This window comes from Pelophylax lessonae, assembly GCF_965119305.1.
Source record: "Pelophylax lessonae genome assembly, chromosome: 4".
NCBI lineage: Eukaryota > Metazoa > Chordata > Amphibia > Anura > Ranidae > Pelophylax > Pelophylax lessonae.
Genome location: NC_138771.1, coordinates 166,435,735 through 166,451,467, shown reverse-complemented (window position 1 = coordinate 166,451,467; position 15,733 = coordinate 166,435,735). Strand labels below are relative to the sequence as shown.

At 43.4% G+C, this 15,733-nt stretch overlaps 1 protein-coding gene across 3 annotated transcripts in view; it reads left to right on the top strand.

The window, feature by feature from the left end:
* SFMBT2 (Scm like with four mbt domains 2) overlaps window positions 1–15,733 on the top strand; it is a 315,888-nt gene that overhangs the window by 241,099 nt on the left and 59,056 nt on the right. For all 3 annotated transcript variants that reach the window (XM_082254953.1, XM_082254954.1, XM_082254952.1), the window contains 2 exons: window positions 900–1,026; window positions 4,384–4,497. In XM_082254953.1, the coding sequence (XP_082111079.1) occupies window positions 900–1,026; window positions 4,384–4,497 (241 nt within the window). The remainder of the gene's footprint in view (window positions 1–899; window positions 1,027–4,383; window positions 4,498–15,733) is intronic.

The following is a 15,733-nucleotide window of genomic DNA, read 5'->3' as shown; positions in this document are numbered from 1 at the left end:
TAGCAAGCTGCAATATAATATATTTTTGTATTGGGTTAAGAAATTCCTTAAACAAATAATTAAACCTGATTTTTAAACAAATCTTCAAATCTCACATTTCTGAAAAATTGGAACATATAGAGCATGAAGGAGAGAATAAAAACATTTGTATAATTACTGTGTTATTGCTTTTAGAAGAGCAGATATTCTTAGAAAAGTACATCTTGCCACTGCTACGATGAAACTGCACTTTAAAGCGTAATCCCATTTTTGTTGAGGAAAAAAAACATTTCCCCCTGGGTGATCTCTGTACATTGCAAGGATTTTAACAAACTTTGTTGCAGATTACTACCTTTTGTTATTCTGAAGAAATCCCTGTGTGTTTCTCTGTGTCCATGTGGGAAAGTGGGTCTAATGGGAGTGGTTTCATAATTATCAATCAGCTGTGCACCTGCACCTCTCTAATGAGGAAATCTGCTGGGCCTGCATCCCTTTAGACAAGATTTCCTATTGGAAGTATCCAACCAAAAATTACATTTTTGTTGCTGAGGATACATGAAATCTGATTTGTATCTTAATGCCGACTTCTGGAAAAATCAGTGAGCCAATCACACAAGCAGAAAATGATGTTTCTGGGGTGTGGTCAGTACACTTTCTGTGTACAGAACAGCTCCAAGTAGCCATATTGCATTGCATTTTCAGAAAATTACGACAGCTGCAGACTGAAAAGGAAAGGCAATTTTTTAGAACATTCAATTACAATATGATTTGTGTCGCAATTGTATAGGCTATATTATTTTTTCTTTATTTGCTATCTTTTTTGCCCCACGAAAGTGGAGTTACCCTTTAAGATATGTATATAGATTTCATATATATTCTAGTTTGCATTTGAAGTTACTTTGTCATTGCCTTGGTTTCAGACATCCAACTCTCGTGGTTTCACAAAAAACATGAAGCTGGAGGCTGTTAACCCAAATAATCCCTCGGAAATCTGTGTTGCATCTGTGACCAAAGTAAAAGGGAGATTACTATGGCTCCATCTTGAAGGTACGAAATGTCATTTTTTTGCTGTTTGAATTGTACTTTATAGGCACACAAGAATGCCTTATTTTGATATGAAGATCATATATCCAACTTATTTCATCAGAAAAGGAAAAGGAAGTTGTGGTTATCATATTTCACATTTGTTGGTGTATAAACAAATCCCTGTATCTGCTGTAGAAAAAAAAAATCTTCTTTGCACAGATAAAACTAAGATTTAAAAATAGGAAACTATTATTGAAAATGGAACTGGTAAATGCATGCACTAAATGTTCTTGTGTAAATCAGAATATTTATGTGCAAATGTTAAAGCTGAGCTCTATACATATATAAAACTGAATATCCAATTCAGTGATGTATTCTTTAAAAATATAAATGTAAAGCTATTTTACAAAGAGCCTTTAAATCTCTTTTTATATCAGCCTTATCAGTGTCACCCTTCATTGTCGCAAGCTGAGAAAGGGCAGCGACCAAGATGTTTTGTTTTACTGCAGTAGAAAAAATCGTGAGATTATCGGACGAATGATCGTCCTTTTTTTAAAACTAATAGGTTACTAAAGAACGAAAATTTTTGCATGACAGAATAAAAATTCGGAAGTGATATAATGTATTTGTATTGTATTTTTGGACTAAAAATATGCTGATTAACTACTTAAGGACCGGAAGGTTTTGCCCCCTTAATGACCAGACCATTTTTTTGCGATACAGCATTGCGTTAATTTAACTGACAATTGCGTGGTCATTGGACACTATACCGTAATAAAATTGACGTCCCTTTTTTACCATAAATAGAGCTTTCTTTTGGTGGTATTTAATCACCTCTGCAGTTTTTATTTTTTGTGCTATAAACAAAAAAAAATGCAATAATTCTGAAAAAAAAACAATATTTTTCACTTTTTCTGCTAAAAAAAAACATTTGCAATAAAAAAAAAAATCTAATTTTTTCATCAATTTTGGCCGATATGTATTCTTCCACATATTTTTGGTAAAAAAAAATCTCAATAAGTGTATATTGATTGCTTTGTGCAAAAGTTATCGCGTCTTCAAACTAGGGGATAGATTTATGTCATTTTTATTTATTTTTACTAGTAATGGCAGTGATCAGCGATTTTTAACGGGACTGCCACATTGCGGCGGACCTATCGGACACCTAACTGACGCTTTTGAGGGGACCAGTAACACTAATGCAGTAATCAGTGCTAAAAATATGCACTGTCACTGTGTTAATGACACTGGCAGGGAAGGGGTTAAAAGCAGTGTCTCTCCTGTGCTCAATGGTATGCATGAAGGTAAGTGATATTGTATGGTCTTTGTACACACCACCTAAGGCCTTGCTGCCCCCTCAGGACCAAGGGTTTTAATAAACTGTTTTAGTGGTAATGCACAAGGTCGTTGCCCCCTTCTCTTGTTGTTTTTCAGGGAAGGGGTTTACACCAGTTGCGATCAAAGGGTTAAGTGTGCTCCTAGGGAGTGCTTTCTAACTGTATGGGGGATGGGCTCACTGTATAAACACAGAGACCTGTGTTACTAAATAGGAGGTACACAGGATCCCTGTGTTCATCTCTGACAGAACAGCGATCTGCCTTGTTTAGATAGGCAGACTGCCGTTTTGTCTCCATGGGGAGCGATTGCAGGTGGCCGGCGGACATTGCATCCACCAGACCCGCTAATTGGCTTCCCCTCTGGCCAATCAGCACGCATGCGCCCCAGCTTTCTGTTATACAAAGTGACGTACAGGTACATTGTTTCGCAATATAGAGCCAACCTGCCACCGTAAAACCAGCGGCTGGTCGGCAAGTGGTTAAATGAAAACCATACGATCTGGTATCGTACGAGAAAATTTTCGTGTTTGTCCCTTTGGATAATTTTGGATAAAAACTGTGTACCAACAATCAGATTATCATCCGATCGCTTTAAAAGCGGCATTTTTTGTTTGATATTCTGATCATGTGTACTAGGCTTTAAAGGGCTGTGTAAATCTTAATGGACAGAAATACAAATCTATTGGCAGGTAAAGCAACTCTTGTATGTGTATTTTGAATGTTTTTTTTTTTTTTTGCCTGGAGTAATGGTATAACCTGATATTCTTCTTTTGTTTTGTTTAAAATAAAGCATTACTACCCTATGGCATGACAACCCCCATGCTCTAGCCTATATTCCGGCTAGTGCAAAGGATAACGGTGTTCATCACCTAAATCTGGTGCTTGCTGACAGTAGGTAGAAGTCTCTAAAATGTATAGGTTGGAACTCCCTAGAATTTATTATCACTGCTAAACAAGTATCAGCTATCTGGCTGTCATTTCCACGTAGGAAGAAATTCACCATCAAACCAGTAATAAACAATTCAATTAAAAGCAATCCCAGGGACAACAAATGGGGGTTTATTTACTAAAACTGGAGACTGCAGAATCTGGTTCAGTTCTTCATGGAAGCCAATCAGTAGCTAACTTCAGCTCGTGACCCACAGCTCCTCTTGCATGATAAACCGCTAGGAGTGCAGACAAGGACAAAGCTTGTCCCAGCTCCAAACATCCAGTAGGGAAAGGAAGTCCTAATAGTCACACATCACAGCAAAGCCCCGTAAGAAGGTGTAGGACAGCCTCAGCCTGGGATGGGGGGCATGGCCTGGTTGGAGCCCGGGCTAAGGCTGTCATACATCTCTTTACAGTGTTTTGCTTTCTCTAACTTCAGCTTATTCAATTAAGCTGTGACAAAATAAAAAAAACTGGAAGGTGATTGGGTTCTATGCAGAGCTGCACCAGATTTTGCCCTCTCCAGTTGTAGTAAATCCACCCCACTTTGTTTCATCTTCCTCTGTGAAGTCTAGATATGTTCCTAGGCCAGGCACAGACGGTTTGAATTTCGGCCAGTTCAGCAGGAACTGGCCGAGATTCGCACAATTCATGGGCAGGCTGAATGTACCCAAGATGATCGATAGATCAGCTTGGGTACAACCAGCCTGTTGGATTCACTTGCGATTATTGCTAGCAGCTGCTGTAGCTGCTAGCAATAATATCTGTATTCTCCCGGCGGGGGCAGCTTCCCCTGCCTGTCCCTGTCCCCTCCCCCCCCCCCCCACTGGAAGCAGACAATTGCTTGGCAGGAGGGATTCCCCTGTCAGCAGTGTTTGTGAATTTCTTTCCTGCAATCTATGCTTGCTGGAAAGAAAATTTGCACTGTCTATGGCCTGCCTTAGAGCCAATACCAATACACTGAAGATTGTTTAGTGATATATGCTTTCCTTTTCCAGGAATATAATGACTAATTGGTGTAATTTAAACTTTTGACATCACACCGATTACAAGAAATGTCTGTCATTAACTGTACACAGCCAATTAACATTTACTTGGGTGTTTATCTCAGGTCTACAACAGCCACCTCAAGAATATATCATTGATGTGGAATCAGTGAATATTTTCCCTGTAGGATGGTGCGAAGCTAATTCCTACCCCCTGAGCACGCCACACAGAGCAACTGGTAAGTCCCATACATCATATGTAGCCAAACAGAACTGCGATCGTCTTGAAGATATGTATTTCGCTGTGATTTTAGCATATACATTTATAATATTGCATTGAAATTTAAATGTCAAACCAGCTTACATGAAATACATTTTTGATGTGATGTTTATTTTTTTAAATATTTGCTGTTCCAGATTTCTTGAGGGTATTTAGTGTACAAAGGTTTGATACTTCTTCCTTGGCCATTTTATGTTAGACTGTTTTAACTGATGGGTAAGGATTACTCTGCAGGGTTTCCCCAGGGCGAAATAGCAATTGCTTCCAATCAGCAGCAGTACTTGGTACTGCAAATAGAGATTTTCCAACTAATTGAAAACCCATTATGCCAGCTGGCACCAATCAATCCCCTTTTATAGAGACAAGGAAATTAGTATTTCACACAGTACATTATCCTTATAGGATGATAAAACATCACACCCAGTCCTGTCAATGCAGCAATTTAGGGAAGGTACAGTAGCATATCCAACTGTCAGTTATTCTTGGTGAGGGATCTGCTTGTCTATGGCTAGGTTTGCAAGAGGTTACAATAGCCTTTCTACTGAGAGATTTAAAGTGATTGCAAAAAGTATATCCTTCTGTGGTATATACTTGCCTTTTGATTTATGTCTGCATGAGTCACTTCTGACAGGTATCGAGGTGGACGGGGGGATGGAAAGGGGGGGGGGATTTGGAGCTCCAGCACACAGGCCTGTGACTGACAGTTCAGCTGTGCATGTTTCCCTATGAGATTGTGTAGAGGGGTGCCCATTCCCTCCACTCAGGTCTCAGATTACAATCAGCTCTCTGAGCAGTGCAGCGTGTGATATCAAATTTCCATCCCTGCCTTATGGAGCTCAGAGATCCTGTGTAAATGTACACTTTAGGAGGCTTTAGATATTAGAGGGCAGTATGTAAGAGGATTTGTTTCATCTCTATGAATCACTGGAGGCTAGTGACTTTACTGAGTATAGAGCAGCTATGTTTAAACTATGGCCCTCCAGCTGTTCAGGAACTACAATTCCCATCATGCCTAGTTATGTCTGTGAATGTCAGAGTTTTACAATGCCTCATGGGAATTGTAGTTCCTGAACAGCTGGAGGGCCATAGTTTGGACACCCCTGGTATAGAGTTTACAAACTGGTCCATGCTTGGGCAAGATCGTGACAATGAAGTTGGGATCTGCCCACATGCCTGAACGGCCACTCCTGCCCCCTCCTCAGCCCAGCGCTCCAGTGAGCAAAGCAGAGAGCTGATGACTGACAGATCCCAGCTCTCTGCTTACAGATCCCTGAGAACCGAGTGATTTGCAGTGTTTGATAGATCGGTTCTCAATGTAAGATCCGGCAGGGGACAGATGCAGCATCAGACCAATGCTGCATCTACCTAGGTAAGTATGATTCAGAAAAAAAACATACTACTCTCTTAAAAGATTGCTGTCAACAAGCACTAAAACTTAGCAAACAGCCAAAATGTAGCCATAGGGTTATTATGTATTTTAGCACCCTGGAGATAACAGAATAAACATCATTGATATGTCATTGTTTTCACCCTAGAGATTGTATATTTTTCAGTCAGTTTAAGCAAACTGATTTAATTGCACTACAATACATGTGAACAATACAACACAATCAAACTGCAGTGTAACTAAGGCAGGCCATACACAGTTCGAATCTCGGCCAGGTCAGCAGGAATCAGCCAAGATTCGAACCGTTAATGGGCAGGATGAATGTACAGAGTTGATCGATCTTGGGTAAACCAGCCTGCTGGATTCTCCTGCAATTATCCTGCTATAGCCGCTAGCAAAAATCGCTGTCTTCTCCCAGGAGGGACAAGACAATTGCTGATGCCCCTGTCAACACTGTCTGTGTTGATGGGGAAACATTGCAAATTCCCTAAGTTGCAGGAAAGAAATTTGCACCGTGTATGGCCAGCCTTAGGAAAACATTCAGTCTGCATATGTGAACAGCACATACTGTCCCTGTATGCATATACAATAAACATTTTAGATAGGTGCATGTTTATTCAAAGCATGGACACAAACAGTCATAAGGCTATTAGGTTATTTATATCAGTCTAAATATATATACATATATATAAAAAAAAAATATATATATATATATACATATATATAAATATATATATATATATATATATATATATATATATATATGTATATAAATATATATATATATATATATATATATATAAATACATACACACAGTATATATAGAAAACTTGAACTGCTTCTGCCTAGCAAATTAGTTGATATCCTAAATGAGCTTTTCTCACTCAAACTGGGCTCCATGAGACCCTAGAGTACCTCTAGAGGTTGCTAGAGGTTCCTTTTGAGATGTGATTAATTGTCCTCCCATTTGATGGTGCCGGCATAGTGCCAGACTAAATCCACTTGACAAAGCCAGCAACTATGATGTTTTTAGCTGTCTGTAAGAGGGTCATTCTAACCAACACTGTAAGGGTTTGTAATTTTCCTATTGACCTCTACAGTAGGGAACATTTTCCCACTGACCCCTTATGAACTGGTTTTAGTAAGCATTCCTCAGTTAGTAAGAGACCTGAAAATGATTGCATGAGTGCGCAACCTGTGGCCCTCCAGCTGTTGTGGAACTACAAGTCCCATGAGGCTGACAGTTACAAGCATGACTCCCAAAAGCAGAGGCATGATGTGACTTGTAGTTCTGCAACAGCTGGAGGGCCACAGGTTGAGCATTCATATTTTAGGAGTTATTCTGGGGTAAAAAGGTAGAAAAAGGCTGTTCTTGATGAATTTATTACCATCAGAGCAGATGGGAATGCCTGTTGATACCACATGAGGTTTACATGTTAGTCAGTTGCTCAGTTGACTCATGCATTGTAAACTTTTGTAAAGCATCACCAGGGTGTAAAAAAGAATAATTACATTATAAAAGGTGCAAATTCATTCCTGATTAAAAGGAATTGCTCTAGTGAGTTGTAGAATTTTCATGCTTGTTCCATTTTCTGCACTAATGAGCAGGTTTCATAGTATAGTATAAGGAGCAGCAGCATGCTGTTTCCCATACAGACATGTCAGGAAAAAAGCTCTAAGCAACTACTGTAACAGAGCCGAAGGAAAACAGACTTCCATCCCAAATTCAATGCAGCAGTGACTTTCCCCCCTGACTTTTCATTTCATGCACGTACACTGAAAGAACCGTTCCCATGTATCATGAAGGAAAGCCTGATGACATGGTTGGTAACTGATGGAATTAGATGCCGAAAAATCTTTGTGACAAGTGTTAAGCTCAGTGTTAATCACTCCCTGCCCCCTTCACCGTCCACCCATTCCTCTCAACATTCAATTCAATTTCAGAGCAGAAAAGCAGGTACAATGTGGCCGGTTTGTAATCCTATCAGTAACGTGTAGTATTTTCTCCAGCAATTCAAATGCATATTTTAGAAATTTTTTAGTTAACTATTTGTTTTTTGTCTTTTATCTAATTTGTCTGCAATTGAAATATTGTCCTTTTGATGTAGCGGCAGTTTTGTAGGCTGCTTGGACACACATGCATCTCACACCTGTTCTGTTCATCTTTCATTGTATTTCTCATCTTTAAAACCTGTGCAACTAATTGCTGGCCCCTAAAAGGGAGGAAACACATTGTGTGAGAACTGTAACAAGAGTTCCACATTCCTCACTTGCACCAATGGGTTTTCTGCTAGACCCTGTAACTGGAACTGAGTTCAACACTCCACTATATAAACTAATCCTAGTGTTAGATTCCCAGGCATTAAAACACATTCATGCCTAGTGAAAACGCGCAAGGCTTTACAAACTGTGCATGTTTGAAATATGTCTTTTCTCTGGCTTTTATTACTAAGCCATTAAACATAAGTTAAATGGAGCATTACACAGATCTCAAATTTGGATCTCATGCTCGGATGTAAATTACAAGGCACTGCAGCCAATTAAAGCTTTTCCAGTTACTCCTGTAAGTGGCAGTAATGCACCCAGATTTTTCACTGTCAATAGAAACAGCCTGGCAAGACCATCTGATCTGAGCAAAAGGGACACTTTTATATTGGCAGGAGTTCCTGAAGCTGTTATGTAATCAGATACACTGTTCAGTGTTTTCAGCGAATGATTCATATGGCATAATTAGAGATCACAAGCTATGCTTCGAGTTTAGGCATTTCATTATGTATGCACTCAAGCATCCCATGACCTCCACACACACAATTAAGGTAATTGTTGACCTATTAAGAGCATACATAACATATGTGCCTCCTTTAGATATGAAATGAATTGCTAATAAGCAACAAGAGAGGCTATTTCATATCCCACCTACCATCAGCAATTAAACCTTACACATTAATTTTATCTATAACTAATGGCTTCTGCAAGTTCCCAAATGTCATACTAAAGAGCTTATTATTGATTAAAACGATGGAAAAACAAATTGCAAGCAGTAATGACATATAATTTATAGCTAGCTGGAAAGCATGTTCAGATCTGAATTTGAATACATTAAAAGTTTACACTAGGAATATATAATCATGCTATATAATACTGTAGATTTGCTTTGCTCAGTATTGTATTTAAAATCTACAGTCAACTAATTTAGGCAGTGCTATAAATAATTCAACATTTTTTATTTTTTTACAATTTAATGACATTTAGTACAGCTACCGTATTTTCCGGCGTATAAGACGACTGGGCGTATTAGACGACCCCCCTAATTTTCATCTACCGGTAATACTTATACTTAGGTTACCTTGGAGGTATTATACTCGGCGTATAAGACGACCCCCCATTTTTGGGGGATTTTTTTGAGGTTCAAAAGTAGTCTTATACGCCAGAAAATACAGTAATATAGTATTGTGAACAACAGGCTATTATTACCAGTATCATTTTATGACTATTTTAACATATATTAATATAGTAACTTTGTTTTTTAATATAGAATATAGTGAGGCACTGCTCCTATCTAACATATACAACAGTGATAAATAGGTGGAAAAGCTATACTATAAACACTATTATTGTGATTCAGTTTGTCCTTCTGTACACTGTATAAACAGATGCTATACAAACAACATGCAATCCAAAATTTGTATACTCTATGTCAGCCTTTCTCAACCTTTGCAATACAGAGGAACCCTTGAAATAACTCCATTCTCAGGGAACCCTTGCTAAAAATTATTTATCTACAGCTCATGATCATTAGTGTGATGGTCAGTGGGAAGAATGTTCCTTACACTTATGGTCATTGGGAAGAATTTCCCCCTTACAGATAACTAAAAGATCAATGGTGTCACTTGGGACTTATCTGAGAGGCAGAAATGGCTCATTGTTCAAGGAAACCCTAGCAACCTCTGGAGGAACCCTAGAGTTCCATGGAACCCAGGTTAAGAAACCCTGCTCTATGTGATACCACAATTCTAGTGCTACAAATACAATATGTGCACACTGCAAATTAAAAGTATTTATACTCTACTAATCACTGTGTTGGACATTGATACCATAGCCTTGCTGCTATGAGTCCAAATTTTGAATATAAAACACCACACACTCTCTCATGCGAGTCCGTGTACAATAGTGCTGAAAATGTTCACTCCATTTGTGATTATTTTTTCAAAGTGCCAAACAATATCCTGAGGAGAGTATTCAATAGATATTCCACCACTGTGCACCATATGCACTCACCTCAAAGAATGGATGATATAATATATCAAATAGGTCACATGTTCTTAACTCCTCCAAATCAGACAAGCTAGGGGGGGAGGCTTGCTGTTACAATGCTCCAGTCCAGGGCATCAGTGGGGCTTGTCTCCCCTGGGGTATTTCTCAGGAACATGGATATGATTTATGGGACCGTTTAAGTGGTCATAACCATCTCTCCATGATAAAACATAAAGAGATTGCCAATAATGCAAAACTATTTAAATGAAAACTATCCCTGAGGGAATGACGTGATCAATGACACAACACGTTGGTTGGTGCCAGGTGACATCACTTCCAGTGTGGATCAAACATTGGTGAGAAAACAATTACTGTGAGCTGCATTGTTTACAGAATGCTGGTTTATTTTTGCTTCTAAGTGAGTGCAATTTCATTGAATAAAAGTTTTAATTTAGATTTTAGTGCACTATTGGCAATTCTCTTTGTGTTTGGAGTACCACCCTATGCATGGAGACATGGTTATGACTAGGGTTGAGCGGACACCTAGATGTCCGTGTTCGACGGGTTCGGCCGAACTTTAAAAAAAAGTCCGGGTCCGTGTCCCGGACTTTTACCGAACTTTTCCCGGACACCGAACCCCATTGAAGTCAATGGGGACCCGAACTTTAAGGCACTAAAATGGCTCTAAAACACCAAAGGAAAGGGCTAGAGTGCTGCAAATGGCAGCAAAACGTAATTAAGAGCATGGCAAGTGCTCTGCAAACAAATGTGGATAGGGAAATAACTTAAAACAACAAAAAAAAAACAGAAAAATAAAACAATGTTCTTCTTCATCTCTGAAGGACGAGGCCCATATGGAGTAGGAGGGAGGTTGAGGTGGTGGTGGATGTGGCGGTGACATAGGCGTGCGCACAGGGTGTGCTGGGTGTGCCTGGGCACACCCTAATCACCTAGGGCACATAGCATTGCCAGTGAGGAGATGGGAAAGATCTCCCTGGGACCTGCTCTGCTCTATTTCTCCTTGCCTACAGGTACATGGCCCCGATACATTACTCTCCCTGCTGGCAAACACATGCATGTGTATTTCAACTTTGGGGTGCACACCTTAATGCAATAGGCTGCGCACACCTATGGGCGGTGTAGGTGGAAGCGGCGGTGGAGGAGGACCAGGGCCGGATTAACAGCATCATGGGCTTGGTGCTGAGGATTTTGAAGGGCCTTAAGGGCCGTGCCTTGCCATGCACCCAGAGGAGGAAGGGTGCAGCCATGCATGCCTAATTCAACATGGGATGCTGTCTCTGAAGCCCATAAACACATCCATGCATCGCCAACTGTCCCTCCTTGTCCGGCCTTCACGCTGTGTGGGGAGGTTCTGAGGGTGCTGCCTGGGGAAGCGAGCATAGAAGCCAGACTTCTGTGTTTACAAGTGACAGAAGAGCGGTAACAGTGAATATGGCCAACCCGGGGCCTATATAAAAGGTAGGGGCCTAGAGCTGCAGCTCCAATAGCCCCTACATTAATCTGGCCCTGAGGAGGAGGACGAGGTAGCCAACACTGCTTCTTTTCAAAAATTTTAAATGAGGGTACACCCCAAAAGAGTGAGAAAGAGCAAAAATGGAACAATGGGTGGGTAAGGTCGGTATCCATTGCTATTCTGCATAAGGTACGGAAAAGTCCCGTGGGATCCATGCCTGGTTCATTTTAATGAACGTGAGCTTGTCCACATTGTCTCTGGACAGGCGGCTGCGCTTGTCTGTTATAACGCCCCCAGCCGTGCTAAATACCCGTTCAGATAATACACTGGCTGCAGGGCACGCCAGCACCTCCAAGGCGTAAAGGGCAAGCTCAGGCCATGTGCCCAATTTGGAGACCCAGAAGTTGAAGGGGGCAGACCCGTCATTCACTACATGTAGGCGTGTGCACACATACTGCTCCACCATGTTGGTAAAATGCTGCCTCCTGCTAAGACGTTCCATCTGAGCTGCTGGTGCTGCTGTTTGTTGTGGCGTGCTGACAAAGCTTTTCCACATTTCGGCCATGCTAACCCTGCCTTCTGAGGTGCTGGCGGTGCCCTGGTTGCGTTGGCGACCTCCTCCTCCTCCTCCTCTGCCTTGTGCTTCCACTGTGGCCCCGCTGTCAGATGGGAATGCCAGCAGCATGGCGTCTACCAGCGTGCGCTTGTACTCGCGCATCTTGCGATCGCGCTCCAGTGAGTGAATTAAGGACGGTACGTTGTCCTTGTAACGGGGATCCAGCAGCGTGGCCACCCAGTAATCAGCACAAGTTAGAATGTGGGCAACTCGGCGGTCGTTGTGGAGACACTGCAGCATGTAATCGCTCATGTGTGCCAGGCTGGCCAGAGGCAACGAAAGGCTGTCCTCTGTGGGAGGTGTATCGTCCGTGTCCTCTGTATCCCCCCAGCCACGCACCAGTGATGGCCATGAGCTGGCCTGGGTGCCACCCTGCTGTGAACATGGTTCCATCTCCTCCTCCAGCTCCTCCTCCTCCTCATCCTCCTCATCCTCCAGAACTGTGCCCCTGCTGGACAATTGCGTCCCTGGCGTTTGCGTGTGCAGGAACCCACCCTCGGAGCCCCTTGCGAATGACTGCCCTGAAAGCCTTGGAAATGTTACCTCTTCATCCTCCTCCTCCTCCTCATCCTGTGCCACATCCTCTTCCATCATCGCCCGAATTGTTTTTTCAAGGAGGCATAGAAGTGGGATAGTTAAGCTGAGAACGGCGTCATTGCCACTGGCCATGTTGGTGGAGTACTCAAAACAGCGCAACAAGGCACACAGGTCTCGCATGGAGGCCCAGTTATTGGTGGTGAAGTGGTGCTGTTCCGCAGAGCGACTCACGCGTGCGTGCTGCAGCTGAAACTCCACTATGGCCTGCTGCTGCTCGCACAGTCTTTCCAGCATGTGCAAGGTGGAGTTCCACCTTGTGGGCACGTCACATATGAGGCGGTGAGCGGGAAGGCCGAAGTTACGCTGCAGCGCTGCCAGGCGAGCAGCAGCAGGGTGAGAACGCCGAAAGTGCGCACAAACGGCCCGCACTTTCTGCAGCAGCTCTGACATATCGGGGTAGTTTTTAAGGAACCTCTGCACCACCAAATTCAGCACATGCGCCAGGCAAGGGATGTGCGTCAAACCGGCTAGGCCCAGAGCTGCTATGAGATTTCGCCCGTTATCGCACACCACCAGGCCGGGCTTGAGGCTCGCTGGCAGCAACCACTCATTTGTCTGCTGTTCCATGCTCCTCCACAACTCCTGCGCGGTGTGTGGTTTGTCCCCCAAACAGGCAAGTTGTAAAACTGCCTGCTGTCGTTTACCCCTGGCCGTGCTGAAGTTGGTGGTGAAGGTGTTACGCTGTCCGGATGAGGAGGCGGTAGAGGATGAGGAAGCGGAGTAGGAGGAGTTAGGAACAGGAGGCAAACTGAAGCGCCCTGCAATCCTCGGTGGTGGAAGGACATGCGCCAAATTGCTATCCGCCTCAGGCCCATCCGCCACTGCATTTACCCAGTGTGCCGTTAGGGAGATATAACGCCCCTGACCGTGCTTACTGGTCCACGTATCCGTAGTTAGGTGGACCTTGGCACAGATGGCGTTGCGCAGTGCACACCTGATATTTTCCCCCACTTGGTTGTGCAGGGAAGGGATGGCTTGCCTGGAAAAGTAGTGGCGGCTGGGCACGACGTACTGTGGGACAGCCACCGACATAAGGTTTTTAAAACTGTGCGTCTCCACCAGACGGAATGACAGCATTTCAAAGGCCAATAATTTTGAAATGCTGGCATTCAGGGCCAGGGATCGCGGGTGGGTAGGGGGGTACTTCCTCTTCCTCTCAAGTGTTTGGGAGATGGAAAGCTGAACGCTTCCACGGGACATTGTGGAGATGGTTGTTGGTGACCCAGGTGGTGGTGTTGCTGACAGATCGTCTGTTTGCGGGGTGGCAGGTGCCGGTATCACTACAGATGTGGCTGGAGCGGCCGAGACTGCAGCAGAAGAGGAAGCAGGATGAGCCAGAGACGTTTCTTGGTTTTGAAGGTGTGTACTCCACTGCAGCTCGTGCTTTGCACTTAGATGCCTGATCATGCAGGTTGTGCTCAGGTTGAGAAGGTTTATGCCTCGCTTCAAGCTCTGATTGCACAGGGGGCAAACCACTCGTGTCCTGTCATCAGCACATTTTCTAAAGAACTTCCACGCTAGAGAACTCCTTTGAGCTGACTTTGGTGCGCTCGTTCCCTTGCTGCGTTGGGCAGTAGCGGGCGTAGTGTCTAGGGCACGGCCGCTCCGCTTCTGCACCCTGCTCCCTCTTCTGCTGTGCTGGTGGCTCTGTGCGACCACCGCCTCTTCCTCCAAACTACTCAGGTCACCTGCATGACGTTCATTCCATGTGGGGTCGAGGACCTCATCGTCCTCCACATCATCTTCCACCCAGTCTTCACCCCTGCCCTCCTTGTCGGTCTCCACAATGCTGAACGCCGCAGCAGTTGGCACCTGCGTTTCGTCATCATCGGAGACGTGCTGCGATGATCCTTGCATGTACTCATCTTGAGAAATAAGTGGTTGGGCATCGCTGCACTCAATCTCTTCCACTTCTGGGGCAGGGCTAGGTGGATGGCCCTGGGAAACCCTGCTGACAGAGTCCTCAAAAAGAATAAGAGACTGCTGTATGGCTTGGGGCTCAGACTGCTGGCCTGATTTGCAAGGGGGTGAGGTGAAAGACGGTTGGACATTGGCTGCAGGTGCCAACTCTGACCTTTCTGCAGTAGACTGGGTGGGAGACAATGTGAAGGAACGGGAGGCACTGTCAGCAGCAAACCAATCTACTATCGCCTCAACTTGTTCTGGCCTCATCACTTCTAGGGGCGTTTGATGCCCTACCAAATACTGATGCAGGTTCTGTCGCCTACTCACACTTGAGGAAGGTGTTTCACTTGTGCGTGTAGCTGGCACAGATCGACCACGTCCTCTCCTTGCAACAGGAGCTCTACCAGCAGCACCACGACCCAGGCCACGGCCCTTATTTGACGGTCTCCTCATATTTCTGTAATTTAAGATCTTGCCCTAGAAAGGTTTTTATTGAATAGCGGAATAGGAAATATGATCCAAAAAAGTGTATGTATCTCGCACGTACAAAACCACACTAGGCCCCAATTACTATTGTTTCTACCCCTAAAAGGATGGATGAGGAGTAGGAGGAGTATGGAACAGACAGCACCCTCAAATCTTCAGAAGTATGAGATGAACCCCAAAAACTTGGAAAGGTGGATCTCACACGTACCGACACAGACTATCCCGCAATTCAATTGATCCTCAAAGGTTTTTATTGAATAGCGGAATAGGAAATATGATCAAAAAAAGTGTATGTATCTCGCACGTACACAACCACACTAGGCCCCAATTACTATTGTTTGTACCCCTAAAAGGATGGATGAGGAGTAGGAGGAGGAGTATGGAACAGGCAGCACCCTCAAATCTTCAGAAGTATGAGATGAACCCCAAAAACTTGGAAAGGTGGATCTCACACGTACCGACACAGACTATCCCG